Consider the following 27,345-nt stretch of genomic DNA (forward strand, 5'->3'; position numbering starts at 1 on the left):
GTTTTGGTGGTGAACATAGCTTCATTGTTATAAAAAACTTATGGATTACAGAGAGATATCCGAATTTATTTCCGACGAATTAGTTTGGATCGCAGTATAGTTTGAGTCAGCGCAGAACTGATATCGAATTGAACTCAATCTAACACATGCAACTTTCATAAATAACAAACAAGCGTTTAATACTGTTTCACAGAAATCACTTCTACAAGAAGCTGAAAACTGCAGACTACGAGGTACCTTTTTGACAAATAGAGTACAAGTAGTGAAGACAGGATCTAAAATGTCAAAATTGAAAACTATTCACTGTGGAGTTCTACGAGGGTCAGTCTTTGAGCCACTACTAATCATTTTGATGATAACTGATTTACCATCGATTATAAACTCAGTGAACACATACTTATACGCAGATCTTTTTGTTCCTCGCTAGTTTCTGCGTATGAAGTAGTTCACTGACAATGTCTTCTCTAATCGATAAACATTTAATCTCTCATATTCTCTAACGTCTTATCAGTTTCAATTTCTTCGGGGCCTTTTATTCTTGTTAGAGCAACCGGACGGGTTGCTTTTTGGTAACTATCCCTCATATTATGTCGTCGATCTCCGCGAGCCTTCTTAATTTGTGGTTCCATTGCTTATATCATCAGTTGCTTTGGTAGACTACTATTATTTCGTCCGAGTCTTCAAAGCTTACTTTAATCTGGCAGTTATTCGTGGTAGTTAATCAAACAACGCTGGCTTGCATAATCACTTATACCATCATCTCTATTCAAATGTGGGTATTCCTTCATTTGAAACGAGGACGAGGGTTTGATGTTAATTTGCTTTTAATTGCTGGACAGTCCGCTTTTCTATGGTATATTTGATTTTCTAGCCAAAACATACAAATTTGTCCATTATAAGAAAAGTCTAGTTTTTTCTGTGCTAAAGAGTGACAAGCAACCAAATTCCCAGGGCACGTTAAAAACTGCAGAAAAATTTCGAGGTTTTTGTCGATTCAAAGTTGTCTCATTTCATTAAAAAGGCTTTTTCTATGAATCTACTATTTTTGAGTTGTAGCATTCGTGGTCAGAGAGCCGTTGGTGCAGCTCATCCATCTTGTTTGATAACGAGATATCAATTTTGTTCTTCATTCCGAGTTTGTAATTAATTTGGTAAGAAGTGTTTTCAAGGAAGTATTCTCTAGTCCTTCTCTTTTCTCTCGAGCATTTATGTCAGAAATTCGCTTTAGTCAGATTAAACGCCCGGTTTTTAAATTCTTTTTGATCGCTGCATACAAACCGACTAATCGCTAGTATTATCGCTAGCCTAATTGTTTTGATAAACTTATTTAATAGTTTCAGATAACAAGTTGATTTCCTGGGTCAGCCGTGGTGGTCCCCAAATTCCTGTTTCTTTCCTATTTTCTGCTCATTCCTGCACTAGCTCATTCCTGCTTCATTATTTCCTTCTGAACAGCGCTCATTCCTGCTTCTTTCTAAGCTTGATAATGGGCGATAGCGTTTCGGCTAAAAAGCTGACTTCAAATGATTGGTATCCAACCATCGACGAAATAATTTGGGCAACGGATGCGGAAGTTGCTTCTCTCTTCTCTCCGCTAAAAAAAGATAGTCTCTCATGTTTACCACGAGAGAGTTTATCTCAACTGAAAATCGCTAGAAAAAAAAGAGCTCACATTGGAGAAAGTTGTGGAGAAGTTGAGTGCCGAAGAAAATAATATACCGATACTTGTTGGGAAGCTAGATCATCTGAAAGATAAAGTTGATATCTTATCAACTAGTCACGAGTCTACAAAAAAAAGAAACCGAGAACATCTCAACAAACCTCACGGCATACAGCACAGTTCTTCAAAAAAACATTGATCAGCAACAAAATGCACCTGTTAAACATACCATAGCGCCTGTCGTGCAATCTCCCGAAGCGTGTTTATTCAATGAGTACTTCCAGTCGGTATTCGTTGAGCACGTCTCACTGATACCGACTGAAAATCCCACTATTAAACTCACCGAAAATGACTTCACCTCCGCGAGTGTCATGAAAGTCATTCATGACCTCGATGTTTCAAACTTGTGTGGACATGATCAGTTGCCTCCTGCTCCATTCAATGAAGTGCCAGCGCTTTGGAAATCTTTGAGTACCATATTCAACAAAATCAAACAGACGTGATTTTTCCTGACTGTTGGAAGATTGGTAAAGTTACCCCACTATTCAAGAAAGGAAATCGTCAAGTTGCAACTAACTATCGGCCAATCACTCTCCTAAATATTTGTTCAAAACTATTTGATAAAGGTATCTTCAAGGCTTTGTACTCATTTGTAGCACCTCTCATTCATCATAGTCAATTTGGTTTTCAGCGAAAGAAATCAACAGTGCTTCAGCTTATCGCATATCTTGAAGACATGTACAAGGGAATTCATCAGAAAGAACCTGTCGTTGAAGCCGTGTACCTTGATTTTGCAAAGGCATTCGACAAAATAAACCACAGTATTTTACTTGACCCACTACGAAAAATTGGAGTAGGCGGAATACTCAGAAGTTCTCAAAATACTCAGAAGTTATCTTTCCAATAGAAGACAGTTGGTAAATCTAGACGGAACTGAGTCTAATCATCTATTTGTTTTATCTGGTGTTCCTCAGGGTTTCATCTTCGGCCCGCTGCTGTTCTTGGTTTTTGCCTTAGATTTGCCTGATGGAGTTCTAGGTGTAGCCTATATTTTCGCCGACGATGCCAAACTGTTGTCTATTCGTAGCATAAATGAGTCTTCGTTGCTGCAGCATGACCTCAACTGCCTGGGAAGTTGGGCGATCAGCAATCAAATGGAGTTCAATTATACCAAGAGTCACCTTATCTCATTCTTAGCAGGCGAAAACATTACTACCCCTGTTTACCTCAATGGGTTTTGCTTGAAAGAAACCTCGTGTGAGAAAGATCGTGGCGTTCATATATCTTCAAGCCTCAAATGAAACGACCAGATCAAATTGAGTGTACGGAAAGCCTTTACAGTTTTGTTTCTTATCAAGCGCAACTGTTCATATCATTTATCGTCTGAAAACAAGTTCAATCTATCTAAATCTATGATTGTTCCAGTTTTTACATGTTTTTCCAGTACAACGTGATGCAACCAGATGGATTGTTGGCTATCATAGTAGTTTATCATATTCCGAAAGACTGGCTAAGTTGAAGCTTCTCCCACTTTCCTTTTACATGTAAATGAACGATCTACTGTTGTTATCTAAAGTCATCAATGATCATTATGCTGTGCAGTGGAGTGACTCGATCAAATTATTATCGTTTTCAATCTACAGTTCGAGAGGGTCGAGCAGAATGTTATTCAACATTCCCAAACTTCGCCTAGATGTCTGCAAAGCAAATGTCTGGCACAGATCGCAGAGACTCGCCAACATCCTATATGCGCGTTTTTGAATCGTCGTGTTCTTTTCTTACCAAAACTTGAAAAAGAAATTTCAGACTTGTTTTTGGGATTTCTTCTCAAACTATTATTCTACTGAAAATCCTTGCTAGTGGGTAATTTGTTGTTTGTGCTATCTTTGCCGTGAAACTAGTTTGTAACGCCTTTTTTATGTTTTTTAGGGAACTTCTGTTCCCCTCAATCATTTTGTATATTCTTATATAATCTGATTGTAAATCCTCAATAATAATAAATCGTAATAATTCAATTTTTGGTCTTGTGTTTGTTGTTTCTTGTTGGTGTTCAGGACGTTGGGTATCAACATAGTTTTTTTCTACTATCTGACAGTTTGGAGCAATTAATGTGCATTTTTAATTTGTCATAATATTGTATATTTATAAATGATTATTGGGTTTTCTGTAGTTTTTTAAGAACATAGAAATTTTCATGAAGCTGCATGCCTTGGGTTCGCTCTCGTTTTGTTTCAGAACTGAAGCTCAAGATTTACAAATGCTCGCATCAGAAAGGCAGATCATTGATTCTAATACAGCAGGTAATGCTAAAAGCTTTGACCGTTGAAGAAATTTTCTATTGTGTATTTTGCCATTGGTTATTTTAAATTTTGAGACCAAAAGTTATCAATTAAGTTCAAAAGACGGAATAGACTATTCGAATAGGAGTTTGTATTTAGTAGAAACAGCATTCGATCTTGACTGAATTGATCTCATTTTCTAGTTATAAAGTGTGTTCGCTACTGCATACAGTGACGCAACTGCATAGTTTGATGGGTGTGGTATGCAAACTGTTGTTGTTTTTAGGTCATTTGACTGCTCTGTCCAAACCTATGGACGAGTTCATGCGAGACCCCTTCTGGCTGCTCAGGTGCAACATCACTGGCGACTTGGTCCTTCTAACTGCCTTCGAGGTCAACGCCCTGTACGACACGTTGCATGAAATGAACCATGCCGTTCTGTACATGTTCCAGCCCTACCATCAGAAACCATCACTATCCATGAAAGCTTTGCATGAGATTGAAGGGTTCTCAATTCCAAAGGGAAACAGTCTCCAGTTTGACGAGATTGTTCATTATGCTGAGCTCAATATTTTTGCCGGCAATCTGTACTTCGAAAATGCGCAACAAGAAAGATGGATTTGCAGCTATTTAGGTGAGATTAAAATACCCAAGGGAAACTGAGAACTACACCTCGTGATTAAACATATAAACTTGGTAATATTCATGAACAAACGCACAAAAACGGTAAACGCGCAAAGCTAAATGGAAATTGCTCTTGTTTTCCCCCAGTTTCAGTTTGATAAAAGTGTATCTTGGTTTTTTGCTCATTGACTGCATATTTTCAGGTCTTTTGCCTCTCCCAAGAACAATTGAACAAAATGAGGCGTTCCAACAGAACCTTATAACTTCCCACGGGTTTGTAACACCTCACAACAGATGTCGAGTTCCACCTGGAGCTGAGCTTTGGCAATCTTGTCCGTTCGAGACCAGTCCAGTGCAAACAGTGCTGGATTTGATCAGCATCCGAAACGTCGACATGCTCTATCCTTCTAGCCACATGCACAGACTTCTTTCAAGATGTCATTCGAACTTTGAAGATGTTTAAAGACGTGATGAGAAATAGAGCAATTTATAAAACTGGGGAAAATAAAATAAGTTCAGTACTAATTTTTAAAACTCGTAATACGTATAACCAAGCCTAGAACATCAAACTTATTGTAATAGAAGCCCATATTGACTCAGACTAAACTATCTATTATGAGATCAATGTTGTTGTTAAAAAAATACACTAATAAAAGACTAATATTAACTCATTTTAGTTTTACTGTGGCTAGTAGTTTACAGAGTGAAAACATGCAAATTAACGCACTTTTTCTATCATGCTTGTAAATTAAGAATTAGAAACAGCAATTATTCTCAATCACTGAGGTTTTGACCTGGGATAGTATCTGTACTGTTCCAGTATTAGGTCACTATACAGTCAGTAATGAAACAACTGCAAGTGCAACTTAGCTGTAATCAGAGAATCAAATGGCAGTACATACATACATATATGCATACATACCTCCATACATACATACATACATACATACATACATACATACATACATACATACATACATACATACATACATACATACATACATACATGCATACATACATACATGCATACATACATACATACATATATACATACATACATACATACACAAAGTCGCAACATGTCAAGTTAAGTCAAAGAAAGTCGAAAGCAGAAATTATTAGACTAAAAAAGTTGAAAGCGGACAAAGATAGACTGGCAACCCGCTCAATCACCTCAATATTGTTCGAGCCCTTGAAAATGCCGAACACATTTTTTGTGGTCGAAACATTCAAAAATCATCTTGCTTGGGTCGAGCGTATTATTTGTGGTCGAGACACTGGAAAATTATCTAGTTTGAATCAAGCACGAATGTTTGGTCGAGTGCAGTCTTAAACTTATTTTGCTAGAGTTGAGCGCGGTCGAGCACATAGTTTTTTGGTAGAGACATTAGAAAAATATTTTGTTTGGGTCGAGCATGATTGTATGGTCGAGTGCTGTCGAAAACATTTTTTGCTTGGGTCGAGAAAGTTTCGTCGGTCGAGCACTGTAAAAAACATTTTTTGCTTGGATCGAGACGGTAGAAACATACCGAGTTTTGGTCGAGTTGGTCGAAACATATCAATTTTTGGTCGAGATATTCGAAACATAAATGAGCACGTTGACCCGGGTACTGTCGCACTTCTAATTGAGTACAGCAACCAAACCGCAGCCGTTTTTACGGCAACAGTTATGATCACGGTCGCAACAGCTTACTATGGTCAAGCACATTTGTTTTGGTCGAGCGCGGTCAAAAAATAGCAAAGTTTAGTCAAGACGGTCGAAACATACCAATGTTTGGTCGAGACGGTAGAAACATACCAAATTTTGGTCGGGTTAGTCGAAACATATCAATTTTTGGTCGAGATATTCGAAACATAAAATGAGCACCTCGACCCGGGTACTGTCCTAGGTCTGATTGAGTACGGCAACCAAACCGCAGCTGTTTTTACGGCAACAGTTATGATGGATGGTTGATCAGTCAAATGACAAAACTTATTATCTTTAAATGAAATTTTTTCAGGTTGTACGTTACTCATTTCAGGTTGTACGGTAATTGAACTTCTTGAAGCGCTTCTGAGAGTTTCTTATTAAGCAGTATATTATCTCGAATTTGCTATGTATTCCGTAAAAAGTTATATTTCGAAGTTCAAAACTAGCCAGTTTTGGTTGGTATTTACGCAATATGGAAGACGTGCTTAAGAAATGAAAACTTTATTAGCAATTTATTAAAATTTGAAAAATAAAATTTGTTTTTTGATCATTTATTCACCTGTGTTACCTCAATTTTGTATCTTTTTTGTCTTTAGACTTTTGTTTTGAATATATCTGAAAAGTCAGGAAGTTATGTTTATATCGCAAGCCGTATTTTGTAAAGAAATACAACATTAGTTACAATTTTATCTGACTTTACGATGAATCATTTATTAAAAAAAATAGCTTTAACTTATCAAGATCCAGCTCAAAAGAAAGAGCTTAAGTTAAGAACTATCAGCAAAAAAGAGCAGATAACCTACATCCACAGTTTTCTATTTACGACCGTCAGATGTAATTGTTTTTTTTTTTAAATCATTGAATACGTGCTGTACAAATTTGAACAAAAGTTCCAATAAATTTCGGTTTAGAAGTCTCCCGAAAAATTAAACCAGAATTTCTGGAAGATTGCACCAAAGGACTTGCTTAAAAGGCTAAAAGTTTCGCTTGATTTACATGATAAACATTTTTGAACAAGTTTTTGAATACAGTTAATCCTTAAGTGTATTGAACTTTCGATGCATCCAGCTTTTCAACAAAAGTCTCGCGCAAAGATTGAAAGTTTATCTGGCTTTTCGAAAAACGTTTATAATGGAAGTTCTCATCATAACAAAAATCATTAAAATTATTTCGAAGAAAAATTAAAAATTCAATTTGGACGACAAAAGCATATAAACAAGTTCTCATTTCTTGAAAGTTTTACTTGGATAAGTTTTTTAATGTAAAAGTTCACTGTTTGACTGAATCTGCCAATTTTTCTTCTCACGCTAGTGCTCCCACAAAATATATCCATCTTGAATGCAAAGCAATTGAAATGGGTGTACCTAAAACAAAGCCACATATTTTCCTACTTTTGACCGTTGAAGTAAAAAACATTTTATTTCTTATATAATTACTTTAATTAGTTTATAGTTTCTCTAACTGTACGAACTAATGTCGTCCGGTTCAAAGACATGTCTAAAGGCCTTAGGGTTTCAATGCCGCCCCAGCCTCTGATTGGTATTGCATGCATTGTTTTATACAGCAAGTAAAGTGAAAAGGGTTCATACTCCCCCACAGACCTGTGTTTGTCTTTTTTTTTAATTTGAACTGGCATAATTTTGAGCAACGCTGACCACCTGATTAACTAGCTGGTAGCGTCGGCTATTCTTAGTGCTTTGGTGTCAAAAAGTTTAATAAAAAAGTTTGTGTAATAATTCATTCATGGTCGTTTTTGCCGCTATTTTTTCCTGAAAAAAGTATCGCTTGGCCGTTTAACTGAGAAACTGAAATTCGGAAAAAAAAATTTTTTTGAACGTCCTGTCAGTTTCTGTCAGAATTACTGCCCAGGTTGCCTGCCCATGGAAGTCAATCCCTGGAGCATCCCTGGAGCCACGCCTAGCCAGGGGAAAAACCAGGTCAAAGTCTTGCAAGAACTTTCCTGGCTTTCCTAGATCAGTCTAAGAGTCAAGGGCTGCTTTTCAAAGAATTATGCTAGCAACCAGGGCTGGAATCCCAGGTTTTTTAATGCAAAATTTAGAATCGGCATTTGGCTACAAACCTGGCTGAAAGCTAAAAAAAATTGGTTTCGAGCGAGCTCACATAGGTAGGAAACCAACAGGAAGGTACATCTTTCATTCTTTCATCTGGAAATATATCGATTTTTTTTCGGATTATTTTTTATACAAAATTACATACAGTAGGAGTTAAAAAACACTCCTCAACTAAGCAAGATAGTAAAAACGAAATTTCAATGCATTCAAAATTTAGTTTTTTGAAAAAACAACCAATAAGTTTTTTAGGACTTTTCAGACTTTTCGAAAAAAAACAAACTTGGACTTTTTAACTGCTTATGGATATAATGATGGGATATATATAGAGTGTTTCCTTAGGACATATCCCAAACAAAGTCCGATTGTTGCCAAGTTTTTGGTGAAACCTTTGCTTTTTTTTGACTCACAAGACTGGTTTACCAATATTTTTCTTTTTCATGAAAACAAACGTTTTTTTGTTCTTACGTAAATCAGCTAAGATGAAACACCAAAGGTTAAGACAGGTTTATCTTAGTTGAAAAAAAATTCAAAAGTTTTTGAATTCTCGCCAGGACTCCTAGACAGATCCTTCTAGTAACTCCAGGATTGCCCTGTACCCTTTGATTTCCTATCAGGAAGTCTAAGGTTTTCCCCTGTCTAGTTAACCCGGTTTGTGATGGTCCCTATTGCATTATGAACCAGATCCTGCCAATCGGCATCTTCTCCTAGCAGAAAGCTCTCGATCAGAAGATGCCAACCTTGCTGCACCTTATAAGGCTTGCGCTCAGAGGCTTTCGGTCGTATTTTACATAAAAACAAAACACGTGCTCAGAAGGGCCGAGCCGTCTTCTACATCCGAAGACTCATGCTCGGAAGAGTCCAAATGTGCTGCACAAAAAAATCTCGTCTTCAGACAAAAATCATTATATTGCACCCGAACGACTGCGGAAGGATTGAAGCCTTCCGAGTAGTGACGATTGTACTGTTAGGGGTGAGTTGTAGCATTGGCTATGTCTCGACTTAAACTTTCGCATACTACCTGTTCTAAGTCTAGGTATGTTAGTTACTTAGCCTAATGAGTCTTTTCGTTCCAGGTGCTAAGACGAGTGATGTAACGAAAGTTTTTGACGACAGTGCAAAAGTTCAGAAAAATATATCAATACTTGATTTTTTTTAAAAAGTGTTGAAAGTAGTTCTACTCAAGACTAAACACCGGGTGTGCCCAGTGATGAGAAAAATTTAATCCCTCTCAAGTATCTTTTTTCTAACATTATACCAAAAGTATAAGTCTTAAAAACCGACACACGCAAAAGACGACTGACGATTATATAGTAACACACCCTATAGGTGACAGCGATCTCTCGTATCAGTATCAATTTACCATTGCAGCTTTATCAAATTACTTCCAAATTTTGAAATCATGCAATTTTTTTTCAAAAATAGCAGTGATAATTTCAAAATAGAACGAATTAAAACGAAAGAAAAAGACTTCCCTCAATTGGAACACTCCAAATGAAAGAAGCCCAGGACAATTGTCATCTCAAGTGAGTGTATTTTTGCTATTGCACTCACCGAGGTCTTCTTCCATATACCCTGCTATTGCTGCTTTTGCCCGAGCTGTCCTGTTAAGTAGCTCAGGGCAACGTTTGATCGAAAAAGTGTGTTTAACGTTTAATTCAAGCAAAAGCTCTACCACAGTCGGTCAGTCCAAGTGCACGACAGTAGCGTTCAATTATTACTATTCTCAGGTGAGCGTTTCTGAACCTAAAACGCTCACCGAGTGATTTCCCGGGTTGCCCAAGTTTTCCTACCAAGCAGCTCAAGGCAGCCACGCAATCAAAATAGCAATCAAAAAAAGTTATTCGGGTACTTTGATGAACCCTTGTAGAATCCTAAGTCGCGATTCTCCGTGTCAAATACTCTAAATACTCCTAAAATACACACCCTTAAGGTAGTCAAGCTTCTTTTTTGAATCTAATGGGGTATTCAATGTGTCTTCTAATTTGCTTATTGGGTCACTTCGGAGGGTAATTCAGGCAACTAAGTTTCTTCTGAGGGTTCCCCAAATTTTTCTAAGGAGGGTTTTTAGGGGCTTATTACACTCCGGAGGGTTCTTTCGGAGGATTTCCTAAATTATCCGAAATTTCAATTTATTTTTTTAAAGGGGTCTCCAACTGGTGACTAAATGACTTTAAATTGGCTAAATTTGTTCCGGAGGATCGTTTTAACTTCTTCAGAGGATAACCTAAAATTTTCTGCTCAACTAACTCCGGAGAATTGCTTCGGAGAGCTCCCCAAAATCAACGAAATCCAGCGTTTTCTCAGCGGAAAGCCTCCAGCTGTGATCTAATTAGCTAAAAACAAGGTTAGTTGAGCTGGTCAATCTTCCTTGTAGAATAAAACTAAAAATTTACAAAAATTCTTTCGCTCAGAGGGTTCCTTGAATTTAGACCCCCAAAATGATAAATTCTAGAAAAAGTTTTAATTTCAAATCTCCTATACTAAAAACGATTATGGGTCAAAAATGAGCAAAAACGTCGATTTATGGTAGTAAAGTTATTCTAATCAGTTTAGTAGTGTTTGAGAGATCAAAAAAACACGCGTTTGCTAGATTGGCCTTTTTTCAAGCCTATGGTTTTTAGCAATTTTTGTTGAAAGAGCTTAAATTTGCTTGAAAAAAGTGCAGTATCCTTGTGCAGTATTGAAAAATGTCAAAAAACCGACCAAATTTGGTTTAAAAATAAAATTTTAGCAAAAACTATCGGTTTTGAACCCTCCACATCCTTCCTGCTCCGAGGGTTGTTCTAAACCTGTTGTTGTAACTGAGCTCATTTTGCTAGCAACCTTCTAGTGCAAAATTTTTTTATCGCCATGTCTCAAAAAATTCAAAATTTTGATTTTCTAAAAGATCACCAAAAAGTTGGTCGAAAAAGACTCATTTTTTCGACTTCTCCTAATGCTTTCTCCGCGCGGTTTCTTTATATAAGGGTGATTGAACTATATAGCAGCACTGCGCACATGCTTTTTTTCGTGGGGAAAAGTTCGGATAACCTATATTTTGGGGTGAACGGTTGGACCAAAAATTGATATTTTTCGCTAAAATCAGGGTCTTTTGGGTCTAACACGGGAAATGAATAAAATAAAAATGGGTTTCAACCTAATAGTAGTAGTTTATTGTTGGTACTATAGCCCCTTTATACAGGATATCCAAAATAGGACACTTAACTTGGCATTTTGCAACCGATGGAGTGCAAAATTGGACCGGTCCGTTTGTGTCCACCAACAACAAAGTTTAGTGGGACGACACTAAAACGATACTAAAATTGTGCTTATAATATTCCAATCAGTTTAGTAGTGTTCGAGAGATCAAAAAAAGACGCGTTTGCTAGATTGGCCTTTTTTCAAGCCTATGGTTTTTAGCAATTTTTGTTGAAAGAGCTTAAATTTGCTTGAAAAAAGTGCAGTATCCTTGTGCAGTACTGAAAAATGTCAAAAAACCGACCAAATTTGGTTTAAAAATAAAATTTTAGCAAAAACTATCGGTTTTGAACCCTCCACATCCTTCCTGCTCCGAGGGTTGTTCTAAACCTGTTGTTGTAACTGAGCTCATTTTGCTAGCAACCTTCTAGTGCAAATTTTTTTTATCGCCTTGTCTCAAAAAATTCAAAATTTTGATTTTCTAAAAGATCACCAAAAAGTTGGTCGAAAAAGACTCATTGTTTCGACTTCTCCTAATGCTTTCTCCGCGCGGTTTCTTTATAAGGGTGATTGAACTATATAGCAGCACTGCGCACATGCTTTTTTTCGTGGGGAAAAGTTCGGATAACCTATATTTTGGGGTGAACGGTTGGACCAAAAATTGATATTTTTCGCTAAAATCAGGGTCTTTTGGGTCTAACACGGGAAATGAATAAAATAAAAATTGGTTTCAACCTAATAGTAGTAGTTTATTGTTGGTACTATAGCCCCTTTATACAGGATATCCAAAATAGGACACTTAACTTGGCATTTTGCAACCGATGGAGGGCAAAATTGGACCGGTCCGATTGTGTCCACCAACACCAAAGTTTAGTGGGACGACACTAAAACGATACTAAAATTGTGCTTATAATATCCAACAGTCGTTGTGGATGATATCCTTGTTGCCCCTGCTGTGACTGGAGCGCGTCTGACAGTTTGTCGCTCTAACCTCTGGTGACCGGCAAAATTATCATTTAAGTGCTTAATTACTCAAACAAAACTCAAAGGAAGGTACCTGAACAACAACCAAAACATTTGATCTTTCGAACAGGAAAAATACAAATCAACCTAAAACAACAATAAATTGGAATTTGTATTCACATCTCGTCCGGAAAGAATATATAAACTGTCATATCACGTTTTTTCACTGTATTTGGTCGTTTTCACTGTGTTTTACTGCTTTTTGAATGTTGTCGTTAATTTACTTGAACTTGAGTTGACTGAATTTGTTTAATCTGTATGAAACAAGTTTTCACTTTTTCGGCATTTTGGTGGCTTTTAATTGGTGCGTGGCTGTCCCACGTCGCAAATATTTTTACGACAAGTGCGAAAAGAAAAATTAAGTGTCAAATGGCTTAAGTGGTCAAAAAAAATTTTTTATCCAGAACAACCCTCACGGTGAATATTTTAAATTTTTGAGAAGAAAGTAAAAAAGAATATGATGCCATTTATGGCACGCGGTGTGCTGAGGTAACGTTGATAAATTTTATTTTCTGATGTTAATTGTAAACTTATTGAACAACGCTGGATCACCTTTTGTTTATCACCCTGAGGTATGCGTTTAATGGGGACATTGATTAGGCTGTCCGGTGAGCATTTGGTTTTCCCAAGATGGCACAGCGGAATCTTCTAGTGTACTGAAAAACTAGGTTCTTTAATTACGAATTCGAAACAAAAACGAAGGTCGAGTTATTTTTCAATATTCTAATTGAGCCAGGTGATCTCTGAGAAATAAAAAAAAACGGCCATTTTAATTGCAACACACACCCGGTGTTCAAGGACTGTTTCCGGTTACATCACGCGGACACGATAAGCTGCCTAAATGCGAGATCGAGTGGAGCCCGAAGGTGAGGTTGAACATAATATTCGGGACGGATCCGAAGTCTCCCGAGTAGAGGACATTAAGAAATAACGATGTTAATTCTCGGTGAGATCAGAGTTGGAGGCCCCGCGCCTAAGAATCCTTTCAAACTATTAACATCCTCTTAGCTGCTGTATTACTTTGAACGAATTTATTCTAACTCATTACTAACTGAATATTTCAGAGCATGAGTAGTTGAGAGAGAGAAAAGAGTCAAGCCATCTCTAATTGCTCCGAGATATAGCTGTCATCATAAATATCTACTGTGGTTTTCGTGGTTTTCAGCCATGTTTTTAGTAATAATCTTTCATAGTTTGTCTGGGGATCGAAGACCCAGCTATGTGGTTTTTTCCAAATGTAAACAAAAGCTAAGTGAAAATCGTTTGGCTGATAGTCTAAAAGCTGTAACACAATGGTTTGCACTTAAACAGGCTAAAAATTAACTGTCTAGGTCAACATCGTCAAAACCCACCGAATTAGGGCAACTGACTTGAGCCACCCGCTGTGTAATTTCCGTGCGAATTAAAACGAAAGAAAAAGACTTCCCTCAATTGGAACACTCCAAATGAAAGAAGCCAAGGACAATTGTCATCTCAAGTGAGTGTATTTTTGCTATTGCACTCACTGAGGTCTTCTTCCATATACCCTGCTATTGCTGCTTTTGTCCGAGCTGTCCTGTTAAGTAGCTCAGGGCAACGTTTGATCGAAAAAGTCTGTTTAACATTTAATTCAAGCAAAAGCTCTACCACAGTCGGTCAGTCCAAGTGCACGACAGTAGCGTTCAATTTTTACTATTCTCAGGTGAGCGTTTCTGAACCTAACACGCTCATCGAGTGTGTTCCCGGGTTGCCCAAGTTTTCCTACCAAGCAGCTCAAGGCAGACACGCAATCAAAATAGCAATCAAAAAAATTTATTCGGGTACTTTGATGAACCCTTGTAGAATCCTAAGTCGCGATTCTCCGTGTCAAATGCTCTAAATACTCCTAAAATACACACCCTTAAGGTAGTCAAGCTTCTATTTTGAATCTAATGGGGTATTCAATGTGTCTTCTAATTTGCTTATTGGGTCACTTCGGAGGGTAATTCAGGCAACTAAGTTTCTTCTGAGGGTTTCCCAAATTTTTCTAAGGAGGGTTTTTAGGAGCTTATTACACTCCGGAGGGTTCTTTCGGAGGATTTCCTAAATTATCCGAAATTTCAATTTATTTTTTTAAAGGGGTCTCCAACTGGTGACTAAATGACTTTAAATTGGCTAAATTTGTTCCGGAGGATTGTTTTAACTTCTTCAGAGGATAACCTAAAATTTTCTGCTCAACTAACTCCGGAGAATTGCTTCGGAGAGCTCCTCAAAATCAACGAAATCCAGCGTTTTCTCAGCGGAAAGCCTCCAGCTGTGATCTAATTAGCTAAAAACAAGGTTAGTTGAGCTGGTCAATCTTCCTTGTAGAATAAAACTAAAAATTTACAAAAATTCTTTCGCTCAGAGGGTTCCTTGAATTTAGACCCCCAAAATGATAAATTCTAGAAAAAGTTTTAATTTCAAACCTCCTATACTAAAAACTATTATGGGTCAAAAATGAGCAAAAACTTCGATTTATGGTAGTAAAATTATTCCAATCAGTTTAGTAGTGTTTGAGATATCAAAAAAACACGCGTTTGCTAGATTGCCCTTTTTTCAAGCCTATGGTTTTTAGCAATTTTTGTTGAAAAAGCTTAATTTTGCTTGAAAAAAGTGCAGTATCCTTGTGCAGTACTGAAAAATGTCAAAAAACCGACCAAATTTGGTTTAAAAATAAAATTTTAGCAAAAACTATCGGTTTTGAACCCTCCACATCCTTCCTGCTCCGAGGGTTGTTCTAAACCTGTTGTTGTAACTGAGGTCATTTTGCTAGCAACCTTCTAGTGCAAATTTTTTTTATCGCCTTGTCTCAAAAAATTCAAAATTTTGATTTTCTAAAAGATCACCAAAAAGTTGGTCGAAAAAGACTCATTGTTTCGACTTCTCCTAATGCTTTCTCCGCGCGGTTTCTTTATAAGGGTGATTGAACTATATAGCAGCACTGCGCACATGCATTTTTTCGTGGGGAAAAGTTCGGATAACCTATATTTTGGGGTGAACGGTTGGACCAAAAATTGATATTTTTCGCTACAATCAGGGTCTTTTGGGTCTAACACGGGAAATGAATAAAATAAAAATTGGTTTCAACCTAATAGTAGTAGTTTATTGTTGGTACTATAGCCCTTTTATACAGGATATCCAAAATAGGACACTTAACTTGGCATTTTGCAACCGATGGAGGGCAAAATTGGACCGGTCCGATTGTGTCCACCAACACTAAAGTTTAGTGGGACGACACTAAAACGATACTAAAATTGTGCTTATATTATCCAACAGTCGTTGTGGATGATATCCTTGTTGCCCCTGCTGTGACTGGAGCGCGTCTGACAGTTTGTCGCTCTACCCTCTGGTGACCGGCAAAATTATCATTTAAGTGCTTAATTACTCAAACAAAACTCAAAGGAAGGTACCTGAACAACAACCAAAACATTTGATCTTTCGAACAGGAAAAATACAAATCAACCTAAAACAACAATAAATTGGAATTTGTATTCACATCTCGTCCGGAAAGAATATATAAACTGTCATATCACGTTTTTTCACTGTATTTGGTCGTTTTCACTGTGTTTTACTGCTTTTTGAATGTTGTCGTTACTTTACTTGAACTTGAGTTGACTGAATTTGTTTAATCTGTATGAAACAAGTTTTCACTTTTTCGGCATTTTGGTGGCTTTTAATTGGTGCGTGGCTGTCCCACGTCGCAAATATTTTTACGACAAGTGCGAAAAGAAAAATTAAGTGTCAAATGGCTTAAGTGGTCAAAAAAAATTTTTTATCCAGAACAACCCTCACGGTGAATATTGTGAATATTTTAAATTTTGAGAAGAAAGTAAAAAAGAATATGATGCCATTTATGGCACGCGGTGTGCTGAGGTAACGTTGATAAATTTTATTTTCTGATGTTAATTGTAAACTTATAGAACAACGCTGGATCACCTTTTGTTTATCACCCTGAGGTATGCGTTTAATGGGGACATTGATTAGGCTGTCCGGTGAGCATGTGGCTTTCCCAAGATGGCACAGCGGAATCTTCTAGTGTACTGAAAAACTAGGTTCTTTAATTACGAATTCGAAACAAAAACGAAGGTCGAATTATTTTTCAATATTCTAATTGAGCCAGGTGATCTTTGAGAAATAAAAAAAACGGCCATTTTTATTGCAACACACACCCGGTGTTCAAGGACTGTTTCTGGTTACATCACGCGGACACGATAAGCTTCCTAAATGCGAGATCGAGTGGAGCCCAAAGGTGAGGTTGAACATAATATTCGGGACGGATCCGAAGTCTCCCGAGTAGAGGACATTAAGAAATAACGATGTTAATTCTCGGTGAGATCAGAGTTGGAGGCCCGCGCCTAAGAATCCTTTCAAACTATTAACATCCTCTTAGCTGCTGTATTACTTTGAACGAATTTATTCTAACTCATTACTAACTGAATATTTCAGAGCATGAGTAGTTGAGAGAGAGAAAAGAGTCAAGCCATCTCTAATTGCTCCGAGATATAGCTGTCATCATAAATAACTACTGTGGTTTTCGTGGTTTTCAGCCATGTTTTTAGTAATAATCTTTTATAGTTTGTCTGGGGATTGAAGACCCAGCTATGTGGTTTTTTCCAAATGTAAACAAAAGCTAAGTGAAAATCGTTTGGCTGATAGTCTAAAAGCTGTAACACAATGGTTTGCACTTAAACAGGCTGAAAATTAACTGTCTAGGTCAACATCGTCAAAACCCACCGAATTAGGGCAACTGACTTGAGCCACCCGCTGTGTAATTTCCGTGCGAATGTTACAAACTCAAGTGTTTTTGTTATTTATTTAGAAGTTTTTTTGCTTTTTTTCTGGTGACATTCCCATTTAATGACATGGTTGAAAAACATCAGTTTTTAAGCTGAATTTTGTGATAAACATACGATAAAGAACGTTGATTTGATCAACCTAATGCAGCATGAGTAACATTTTAGCTCTGTTTAAAAGATAGAGACAACAAGCTATTTACTATTGACGTCTTGTCTCCCTTTTCGCGTGCATATCAAAAATCCTAGAAATATTTATTTTTGGTATAATATACAAAGCATTTGGGCTTAATATCTGCATTGATTAGTATAAGATCTTGAAATATAAATCTACACTGACACAAATGACCCTATAATTGAGTGAAGTGGATAAAAATTAAATTTTGACAAAATAAGCCATAAGAATTTTATTTTGAACTTACAAAACAATGGTGTTGCTGGAGGAGAATTGGAATTACTCGAAAGTTACCTTAGATATCGAAATCAGAGAGCAAAAACTGTTTTTTCGTTTTCCTCAGAACTGTCAGGAGCTGAGTTCCACAAGGTTGAATTCTGGCCCCTCTTTTCTTCGTCATCTTTATCAACGATCTCCCGGAACGTGTCATTGTAAAGCGTTTTGATAATTCAGACGGTTATAAAACTAAGAGATCGTTCTGTAAATAGACGCGGCAAAAATATGGAAACGAAGCAGCCAGAACTTAACAAAACTGAATATAACAAATGTAAATTTCTGAAACTGACAGGAAACACAAGTATCTCGCTAAAGGGAAGAACACTGGTGCAAATAGAGAAGGAAAAGACCTCGGCATAAATGTTTCAACGGATACCTCTTGCTCAGCAAACGCAAGTAGAAGAAATGAGAAAGCAGCGAAAGCATTTTAACTATATAACTAAACATCGCAAACGGTACAAATTGGCACATCAGTAAGAACCTTTATAGAATCTATATCGTCCTATCATCTGAAACGGTGCAATTTAGTTGAAGGCCATTAAATCAGATTTGAGGAGGATTGAACACATTCAAGAAAAAGCCTCACGGGATCCTGCGAACTAAAAGTTTGGATTAGAAAAAAGGTTAAAAAAATTTTCATTTTTGCCCCTAACCTTATATCATGAAAAGCTTTTTTCAAATGTTTTTCGACATAATCAAAAGCAGATACAACATCGAGTGGGAATGTTTCGTTTAAACGCAGTGCAATTTGGATTGCAGGAAGAGAGTGCAGGAATTGAAAATTTTTGAAACGCGAAATTTGTCGAAGCATAAACAACAAAGCAATTTCTGGACAAGAGGGTGCATTTTTACCAAATGCAATTGGAAAAAAGATTGGGTTCACTTTTTACAAGTTAGAACATCCAAAACAAAATTGCGGAAGTGTGCAATAAATGAATAAGTATAATCTCGAAGAAATTTGCTCATGGAGATCGACAAGTCTGTCAAAACTGCAGAAATCAACATAAACTCAAATGAACTAGAAAAACTGGAATTCGGTAACAGCAACTCCATTGGGTGCTTGCGCATATAGTAAACCTGGTTACCTTTTTTTATAGAAGCTCTGTCATAATGTCAGAAGACGGAACACAGCAAGGTGATCCTAGAGCCTCATCCCTTTTTGTGGAAACAATTCAGACACTAGTCAAACAGTTGGAGTCGAAAATCAACATCTGGTGTTTAGATGATGGAAATTCAGCCGACATCTGTAAAGTAGTACTCCGGTACTCTGGGACCTTAAAAACCTCTGAAATTGGAACAAATTTACAGCCTGAGCCTAAACACTGAGAAGTGCGAACTTTGTTTTTTGGGACCGACTACGAGTACACAGTATATTTCAGTTTTAACATAATTTTGAAAAAAATGCCCCAAAACAAAAATAAAAAAAAGAAGAACTCCTGATTTTAGAATCTCCAATCGGCGAACTTTGCCAAAAAAAAATTGATCGACGAAAAAAATAAGGAAAGAAAAAATAGACGCCAATTATGGTTTTTATCTTCTAAAAAATTGCTTTAGCATGCCAAAACTCCATATTTATTGCGTACGAGCCCTTTTTTTTGCAAAATAGTTTTTCGGAACGCTTAGACAAATTACTAAGAAATTCGTTTTGCAAAGTCACTAATGTGAAATTTGATGATAACCAGTTTTACAAGCTGTTCTCCCGGCAGCCAATGGTGGCTTGGGCGTTTCTTCCGCTCGTTTACTAGCTTTACCCGTTTTCTTAGCCTCAGCAGAAGGAGCAAAAAATGCCTTAAGCAAAATTTTTGGTTTGGAGCATGTGGAAAGAACCTATGATGATGCGCTTAAATGGTGGTTTGAACTTGGAAAAATTGAAATGGCTCCGTAAAATGAAATCCAAACAGAATGGACAGAATCAATTTTTGACAGCGAAACTGCAGAATTGATTTTACGCTTCGAACCAACTTGCAATAAAAACGGCCATTTTTATTGCAAAAACGCGCGCACACCAACACTGCAGCCAAATAACACACGAAAAGTGGTCGCGTGACAAGAGACGAAGAAGGAATAAGAAACAAAAGATATTGAATTGACGCTTCCGGTTACATCACGCGGACACGATAAGCTGTCTAAAAGCGAGATCGAGTGGAGCCCGAAGGTTAGGTTGAGCATAATATTCGGGACGGATCTGAAATCTCTTGAGTAGAGGACATTAAGAAATAACGATGTTATTTCTCGGTGAGATCAGTGTTGGAGGCCCCGCGCCTAAGTGCCCCTCTCAAACTATTAACATCCTCTTAGCTGCTGTATTACCCTGAACGAATTTATTCTAACTCACTACTAACTGAATATTTCAGAGCTCGAGTAGTTGAGAGAGAAAAGAGTCAAGCCATCTCTAATTGCTCCGAGATATAGCTGTCGTCATAAATATCTACAGCTGTGGTTTTCAGCCATGTTTTTAGTATTAATCTTTTATAGTTTGTCTGGGGATCGGAGACCCAGCTATGTGATTTTTTCCAAATGTAAACAAAAAATAAGTAAAAATCGTTTGAATGATAGTCTGAAAGCTGTAACACAATGATTTGCTCTTAAACAGGCTAAAAATGAACTGTCTAGGTCAAGATCGTCGAAAACCCACCGAATTAGGGCAACTGACTTGAGCCACCCGCTGTGTAATTTCAGTGCAAATTTTACAAACTCACGTGTTTTTGTTATTTATTTAGAAGTTTTTTTGCTGATTTTTTGGTGACATTCCCATTTAGTGACATGGTTGAAAAACATCAGTTTTTAAGCTGAATTTTGTGATAGACAGACGATAAAGAACGTTGATTTGATCAACCTAATGCAGTATGAGTAACATTATAGCTCTGTTTAAAAGATGGAGACAACAAGCTATTTACTATTGCCGTCTTGTCTCCCTTTTCGGGTGCATATCAAAAATCCTAGAAATAATTATTTTTGGTATAATCTACAACGCATTTGGGCTTAATATCTGCAATGATTAGTATAAGATCACGAAATATAAATCTACACTGACACAAATGATCCTATAATTGAGTGAAGTGTATGAAAATTAAATTTTGACAAAATAAGCCATAAGAAATTTTTTTTGAACTTAATTTTCAATACAACAGAAAACGAGAGAAATGAGATTTTAAGAGCTGACCTGATATTACTTTACTTGAACTTGAGTTGACTGAAATTGTTTAATATGTATGAAACCTTTTTTCACTTTGTGGCAATTTGGTGGCTTTTAACTGGTGCGTGGCTTCCCCACGTCGCAAATATTTTTACGACAAGTGCGAAAAGAAAAATTAAGTGTCAAATGGCTTAAGTGGTCAAAAAAATTTTTTATCCAGAACAACCCTCACGGTGAATATTTTAAATTTTTGAGAAGAAAGTAAAAAAGAATATGATGCCATTCATGGCACGCGGTGTGCTGAGGTAACGTTGATAAATTTTATTTTCTGATGTTAATTGTAAACTTATGGAACAACGCTGGATCACCCTTTGTTTATCACCCTGAGGTATGCGTTTAATAGGGACATTGATTAGACTGTCCGGTGAGCATGTGGCTTTCCCCAGATGGCACAGCGGAATCTTCTATTGTACTGAAAAACTAGGTTCTTTAATTACGAATTCGAAACGAAAACGAAGGTCGAGGTATTTTTCAATATTCTAATTGAGCCAGGTGATCTCTGAGAAATAAAAAAAAAACGGCCATTTTTATTGCAACACACACCCGGTGTTCAAGGACTGTTTCCGGTTACATCACGCGGACACGATAAGCTGCCTAAATGCGAGATCGAGTGGAGCCCGAAGGTGAGGTTGAACATAATATTCAGGACGGATTCGAAGTCTCCCGAGTAGAGGACATTAAAAAATAACGATGTTAATTCTCGGTGAGATCAGAGTTGGAGGCCCCGCGCCTAAGAACCCTTTCAAACTATTAAGATCCTCTTAGCTGCTGTATTACCCTGAACGAATTTATTCTAACTCACTACTAACTGAATATTTCAGAGCTCGAGTAGTTGAGAGAGAAAAGAGTCAAGCCATCTCTAATTGCTCCGAGATATAGCTGTCGTCATAGATATCTACAGCTGTGGTTTTCAGCCATGTTTTTAGAATTAATCTTTTATAGTTTGTCTGGGGATCGGAGACCCAGCTATGTGGTTTTTCTCCAAATGTTTACAAAAGCTAAGTAAAACAATTGGAATTGGAAAAAAGATTGGGTTCACTTTTTACAAGTTAGAACATCCAAAAAAAATCGCGGAAGTGTGCAATAAATGAATAAGTATAATCTCGAAGAAATTTGCTCATGGAGATTGACAAGTCTGTCAAAACTGCAGAAATCAACATAAACTCAAATGAATTAGAAAAAATGGAATTCGGTAACAGCAACTCCATTGGGTGCTTGCGCATATAGTAAACCTAGTTACCTTCTTTATAGAAGCTCTGTCATAATGTCAGAAGACGGAACACAGCAAGGTGATCCTAGAGCCTCATCCCTTTTTGTGGTAACAATTCAGACACTAGTCAAACAGTTGGAGTCGAAAATCAACATCTGGTGTTTAGATGATGGAAATTCAGCCGACATCTGTAAAGTAGTACTCCGGTACTCTGGGACCTTAAAAACCTCTGAAATTGGAACAAATGTACAGCCTGAGCCTAAACACTGAGAAGTGCGAACTTTGTTTTTTGGGACCGACTACGAGTACACAGTATATTTCAGTTTTAACATAATTTTGAAAAAAATTCCTCAAAACAAAAATAAAAACAAAAGAAGAACTCCTGATTTTAGAATCTCCAATCGGCGAACTTTGCCAAAAAGAATTGATTGACAAAAAAAATAAGGAAAGAAAAAATAGACGCCAATTATGGTTTTTATTTTCTGAAAAATTGCTTTAGCATGCCAAAACTCCATATTTATTGCGTACGAGCCCTTTTTTTTGCAAAATAGTTTTTCGGAACGCTTAGACAAATTACTAAGAAATTCGTTATGCAAGTCACTAATGTGAAATTTGATGATAACCAGTTTTACAAGCAGTTCTCCCGGCAGCCAAGGGTGGCTTGGGCGTTTCTTCCGCTCGTTTACTAGCTTTACCCGTTTTCTTAGCCTCAGCAGCAGGAGCAAAAAATGCCTTAAGCGAAATTTTTGGTTTGGAGCATGTGGAAAGAACCTATGATGATGCGCTTAAATGGTGGTTTGAACTTGGAAAAATTGAAATGGCTCCGTAAAATGAAATCCAAACAAAATGGACAGAATCAATTTTTGACAGCGAAACTGCAGAATTGATTTTACGCTTCGAACCAACTTGCAATAAAAACGGCCATTTTTATTGCAACAACGCGCGCACACCAACACTGCAGCCAAATAACACACGAAAAGTGGTCGCGTGACAAGAGACGAAGAAGGAATAAGAAACAAAAGATTTTGAATTGACGCTTCCGGTTACATCACGCGGACACGATAAGCTGTCTAAATGCGAGATCGAGTGGAGCCCGAAGATTAGGTTGAACATAATATTCGGGACGGATCTGAAATCTCCCGAGTAGAGGACATTAAGAAATAACGATGTTATTTCTCGGTGAGATCAGTGTTGGAGGCCCCGCACCTAAGTGCCCCTCTCAAACTATTAAGATCCTCTTAGCTGCTGTATTACCCTGAACGAATTTATTCTAACTCACTACTAACTGAATATTTCAGAGCTCGAGTAGTTGAGAGAGAAAAGAGTCAAGCCATCTCTAATTGCTCCGAGATATAGCTGTCCTCATAAATATCTAAAGCTGTGGTTTTTAGCCATGTTTTTAGTATTGATCTTTTATAGTTTGTCTGGGGATCGGAGACCCAGCTATGTGGTTTTTCTCCAAATGTAAATAAAAGCTAGTAAAAATCGTTTGGCTGATAGTCTGAAAGCTGTAACACAATGATTTGCTCTTAAACAGGCTAAAAATGAACTGTCTAGGTCAAGATCGTCAAAAGACCACCGAAATAGGGCAACTGACTTGAGCCACCCGCTGTGTAATTTCCGTGAAAATGTTACAAACTGAAGTGATTTTGTTATTTGTTTAGAAGTTTTTTTGCTAATTTTCTGGTGACATTCCCATTTAGTGACATGGTTGAAGAACATCAGTTTTTAAGCTGAATTTTGTGATAGACAGACGATAAAGAACGTTGATTTGATCAACCTAATGCAGTATGAGTAACATTATAGCTCTGTTTAAAAGATGGAGACAACAAGTTATTTACTATTGCCGTCTTGTTTCCCTTTTCGCGTGCATATCAAAAATCCTAGAAATTATTATTTTTGGTATAATATACAAAGCAGTTGGGCTTAATATCTGCAAAGATTAGTATAAGATCACGAAATATAAATCTACACTGACACAAATGATCCTATAATTGAGTGAAGTGTATGAAAATTAAAGTTCGACAAAATAAGTCATAATAAACTTATTTTGAATTTACAAAACAATGGTGTTGCTGGAGGAGTATTGAAATTACTCGAAAGTTACCTTAGATGTCGAAATCAGAGAGCAAAAACGGACGATTCGTTTTCCTCAGGACTGCCAGGAGCTGAATTCCACAAGGTTCAATTCTGGCCCCTCTGTTATTTGTCATCTTTATCAGCAATCTCCCGGAACGTGTCATTGCAAGGCGTTTTGATAATTCAGACGGTTATAAAACTAAGAGATCGTTCTGTAAATAGACGCGGCTAACATATGGAAACGAAGCAGCCAGAATTTATTAAAACTGAATATAACAAATGAAAAACTCAGAAACTGACAGGAAACACAAGTATCTCGCTAAAGGCAAGAACACTGGTGTAAATAGAGAAGGAAAAGACCTCGGCATAAATGTTTCAAAGGATACCTCTTGCTCAGCAAACGCAAGTAGAAGAAATGAGAAAGCAGCGAACGCAATTTAACTATAAAACTAAACATCGCAAACGGTACAAATTGGCACATCAGTAAGAACCTTTATAGAAGCTACATCGTCCCGTACATCTGAAACGGTGCAATTTAGTTGAAGGCCACTAAATCAGATTTGAGGAAGATTGAAACGTTCAAGAAAAACCCTCACGGGATCCTGGGGAACTAAAAGTTTGGACTTTAAAAAAGGTTAAAAAAATTTTCATTTTTGCTCCTAACCTTATATCATGAAAAGATTGGTATTGCATGCATTGTTTTATACAGCAAGTGAAGTGAAAAGGGTTCATACTCCCCCAAAGACCGTTGTTTGTCTTTTTATTAATTTGAACTGGCATATTTTTGAGCAACCCTGACCACCTGATTAACTAGCTGGTAGCGTCGGCTATTCTTAGTGCGTTGGTGTCAAAAAGCTTTGTGTAATGATTCATTCATGGTCGTTTTTGCCGCTATTTATTCCTGAAAAAATTATCGCTTGGCCGTTTAACTGAGAAACTGAAATTCGGAAAAAAAATTTTTTGGTCTCCCTGTCAGCTTCTGTCAGAATTACTGCCCAGGTTGCCTGCCCATGGAAGTCAATCCCTGGAGCATCCCTGGAGCCACGCCTAGCCAGGGGAAAAACCAGGTCAAAGTCTTGCAAGAACTTTCCTGGCTTTCCTAGATCAGTCTAAGAGTCAAGGGCTGCTTTTCAAAGAATTATGCTAGCAACCAGGGCTGGAATCCCAGGTTTTTTAATGCAAAATTTAGAATCGGCATTTGGCTACAAACCTGGCTGAAAGCTAAAAAAAATTGGTTTCGAGCGAGCTCACATAGGTAGGAAACCAACAGGAAGGTACATCTTTCATTCTTTCATCTGGAAATATATCGATTTTTTTTCGGATTATTTTTTATACAAAATTACATACAGTAGGAGTTAAAAAACACTCCTCAACTAAGCAAGATAGTAAAAACGAAATTTCAATGCATTCAAAATTTAGTTTTTTGAAAAAACAACCAATAAGTTTTTTAGGACTTTTCAGACTTTTCGAAAAAAACAAACTTGGACTTTTTAACTGCTTATGGATATAATGATGGGATATACATAGAGTGTTTCCTTAGGACATATCCCAAACAAAGTCCGATTGTTGCCAAGTTTTTGGTGAAACCTTTGCTTTTTTTTGACTCACAAGACTGGTTTACCAATATTTTTCTTTTTCATGAAAACAAACGTTTTTTTGTTCTTACGTAAATCAGCTAAGATGAAACACCAAAGGTTAAGACAGGTTTATCTTAGTTGAAAAAAAATTCAAAAGTTTTTGAATTCTCGCCAGGATTCCTAGACAGATCCTTCTAGTAACTCCAGGATTGCCCTGTACCCTTTGATTTCCTATCAGGAAGTCTAAGGTTTTCCCCTGTCTAGTTAACCCGGTTTGTGATGGTCCCTATTACATTATGAACCATATCCTGCCAATCGGCATCTTCTCCTAGCAGAAAGCTCTCGATCAGAAGATGCCAACCTTGCTACACCTTATAAGGCTTGCGCTCAGAGGCTTTCGGTCGTATTTTACATAAAAACAAAACACGTGCTCAGAAGGGCCGAGCCGTCTTCTACATCCGAAGACTCATGCTCGGAAGAGTCCAAATGTGCTGCACAAAAAAATCTCGTCTTCGGACAAAAATCATTATATTGCACCCGAACGACTGCGGAAGGATTGAAGCCTTCCGAGTAGTAACGATTGTACTGTTAGGGTTGAGTTGTAGCATTGGCTATGTCTCGACTTAAACTTTCGCATACTACCTGTTCTGAGTCTAGGTATGTTAGTTACTTAGCCTAATGAGTGTTTTCGTTCCAGGTGCTAAGACGAGTGATGTAACGAAAGTTTTTGACGACAGTGCAAAAGTTCAGAAAAATATATCAATACTTGATTTTTTTAAAAAGTGTTGAAAGTAGTTCTACTCAAGACTAAACACCGGGTGTGCCCAGTGATGAGAAAAATTTAATCCCTCTCAAGTATCTTTTTTCTAACATTATACCAGAAGTATAAGTCTTAAAAACCGACACACGCAAAAGACGACTGACGATTATATAGTAACACACCCTATAGGTGACAGCGATCTCTCGTATCAGTATCAATTTACCATTGCAGCTTTATCAAATTACTTCCAAATTTTGAAATCATGCAATTTGTTTTCAAAAATAGCAGTGATAATTTCAAAATAGAACGAATTAAAACGAAAGAAAAAGACTTCCCTCAATTGGAACACTCCAAATGAAAGAAGCCCAGGACAATTGTCATCTCAAGTGAGTGTATTTTTGCTATTGCACTCACGGAGGTCTTCTTCCATATACCCTGCTATTGCTGCTTTTGCCCGAGCTGTCCTGTTAAGTAGCTCAGGGCAACGTTTGATCGAAAAAGTGTGTTTAACATTTAATTCAAGCAAAAGCTCTACCACAGTCGGTCAGTCCAAGTGCACGACAGTAGCGTTCAATTTTTACTCTTCTCAGGTGAGCGTTTCTGAACCTAACACGCTCACCGAGTGTGTTCCCGGGTTGCCCAAGTTTTCCTACCAAGCAGCTCAAGGCAACCACGCAATCAAAATAGCAATCAAAAAAACTTATTCGGGTACTTTGATGAACCCTTGTAGATTCCTAAGTTGATCGCGATTCTC

At 37.3% G+C, this 27,345-nt stretch overlaps 2 protein-coding genes across 3 annotated transcripts in view; both read left to right on the plus strand.

The window, feature by feature from the left end:
* The window catches only part of LOC134848510 (uncharacterized), a 30,652-nt gene extending 25,372 nt beyond the window's left edge, over window positions 1-5,280 (plus strand). For both annotated transcript variants that reach the window (XM_063865993.1, XM_063865992.1), the window contains 3 exons: window positions 3,896-3,960; window positions 4,226-4,573; window positions 4,767-5,280. In XM_063865993.1, coding sequence (XP_063722063.1) covers window positions 3,896-3,960; window positions 4,226-4,573; window positions 4,767-5,026 — 673 coding nt within the window. In that variant the 3' untranslated portion in view covers window positions 5,027-5,280. The remainder of the gene's footprint in view (window positions 1-3,895; window positions 3,961-4,225; window positions 4,574-4,766) is intronic.
* The window catches only part of LOC134848232 (pre-rRNA-processing protein TSR1 homolog), a 311,724-nt gene that overhangs the window by 204,524 nt on the left and 79,855 nt on the right, over window positions 1-27,345 (plus strand). The window lies entirely within an intron of this gene.

Source organism: Symsagittifera roscoffensis, chromosome 6, assembly GCF_963678635.1.
Source record: "Symsagittifera roscoffensis chromosome 6, txSymRosc1.1, whole genome shotgun sequence".
In the NCBI taxonomy this organism is placed as follows: domain Eukaryota; kingdom Metazoa; phylum Xenacoelomorpha; order Acoela; family Convolutidae; genus Symsagittifera; species Symsagittifera roscoffensis.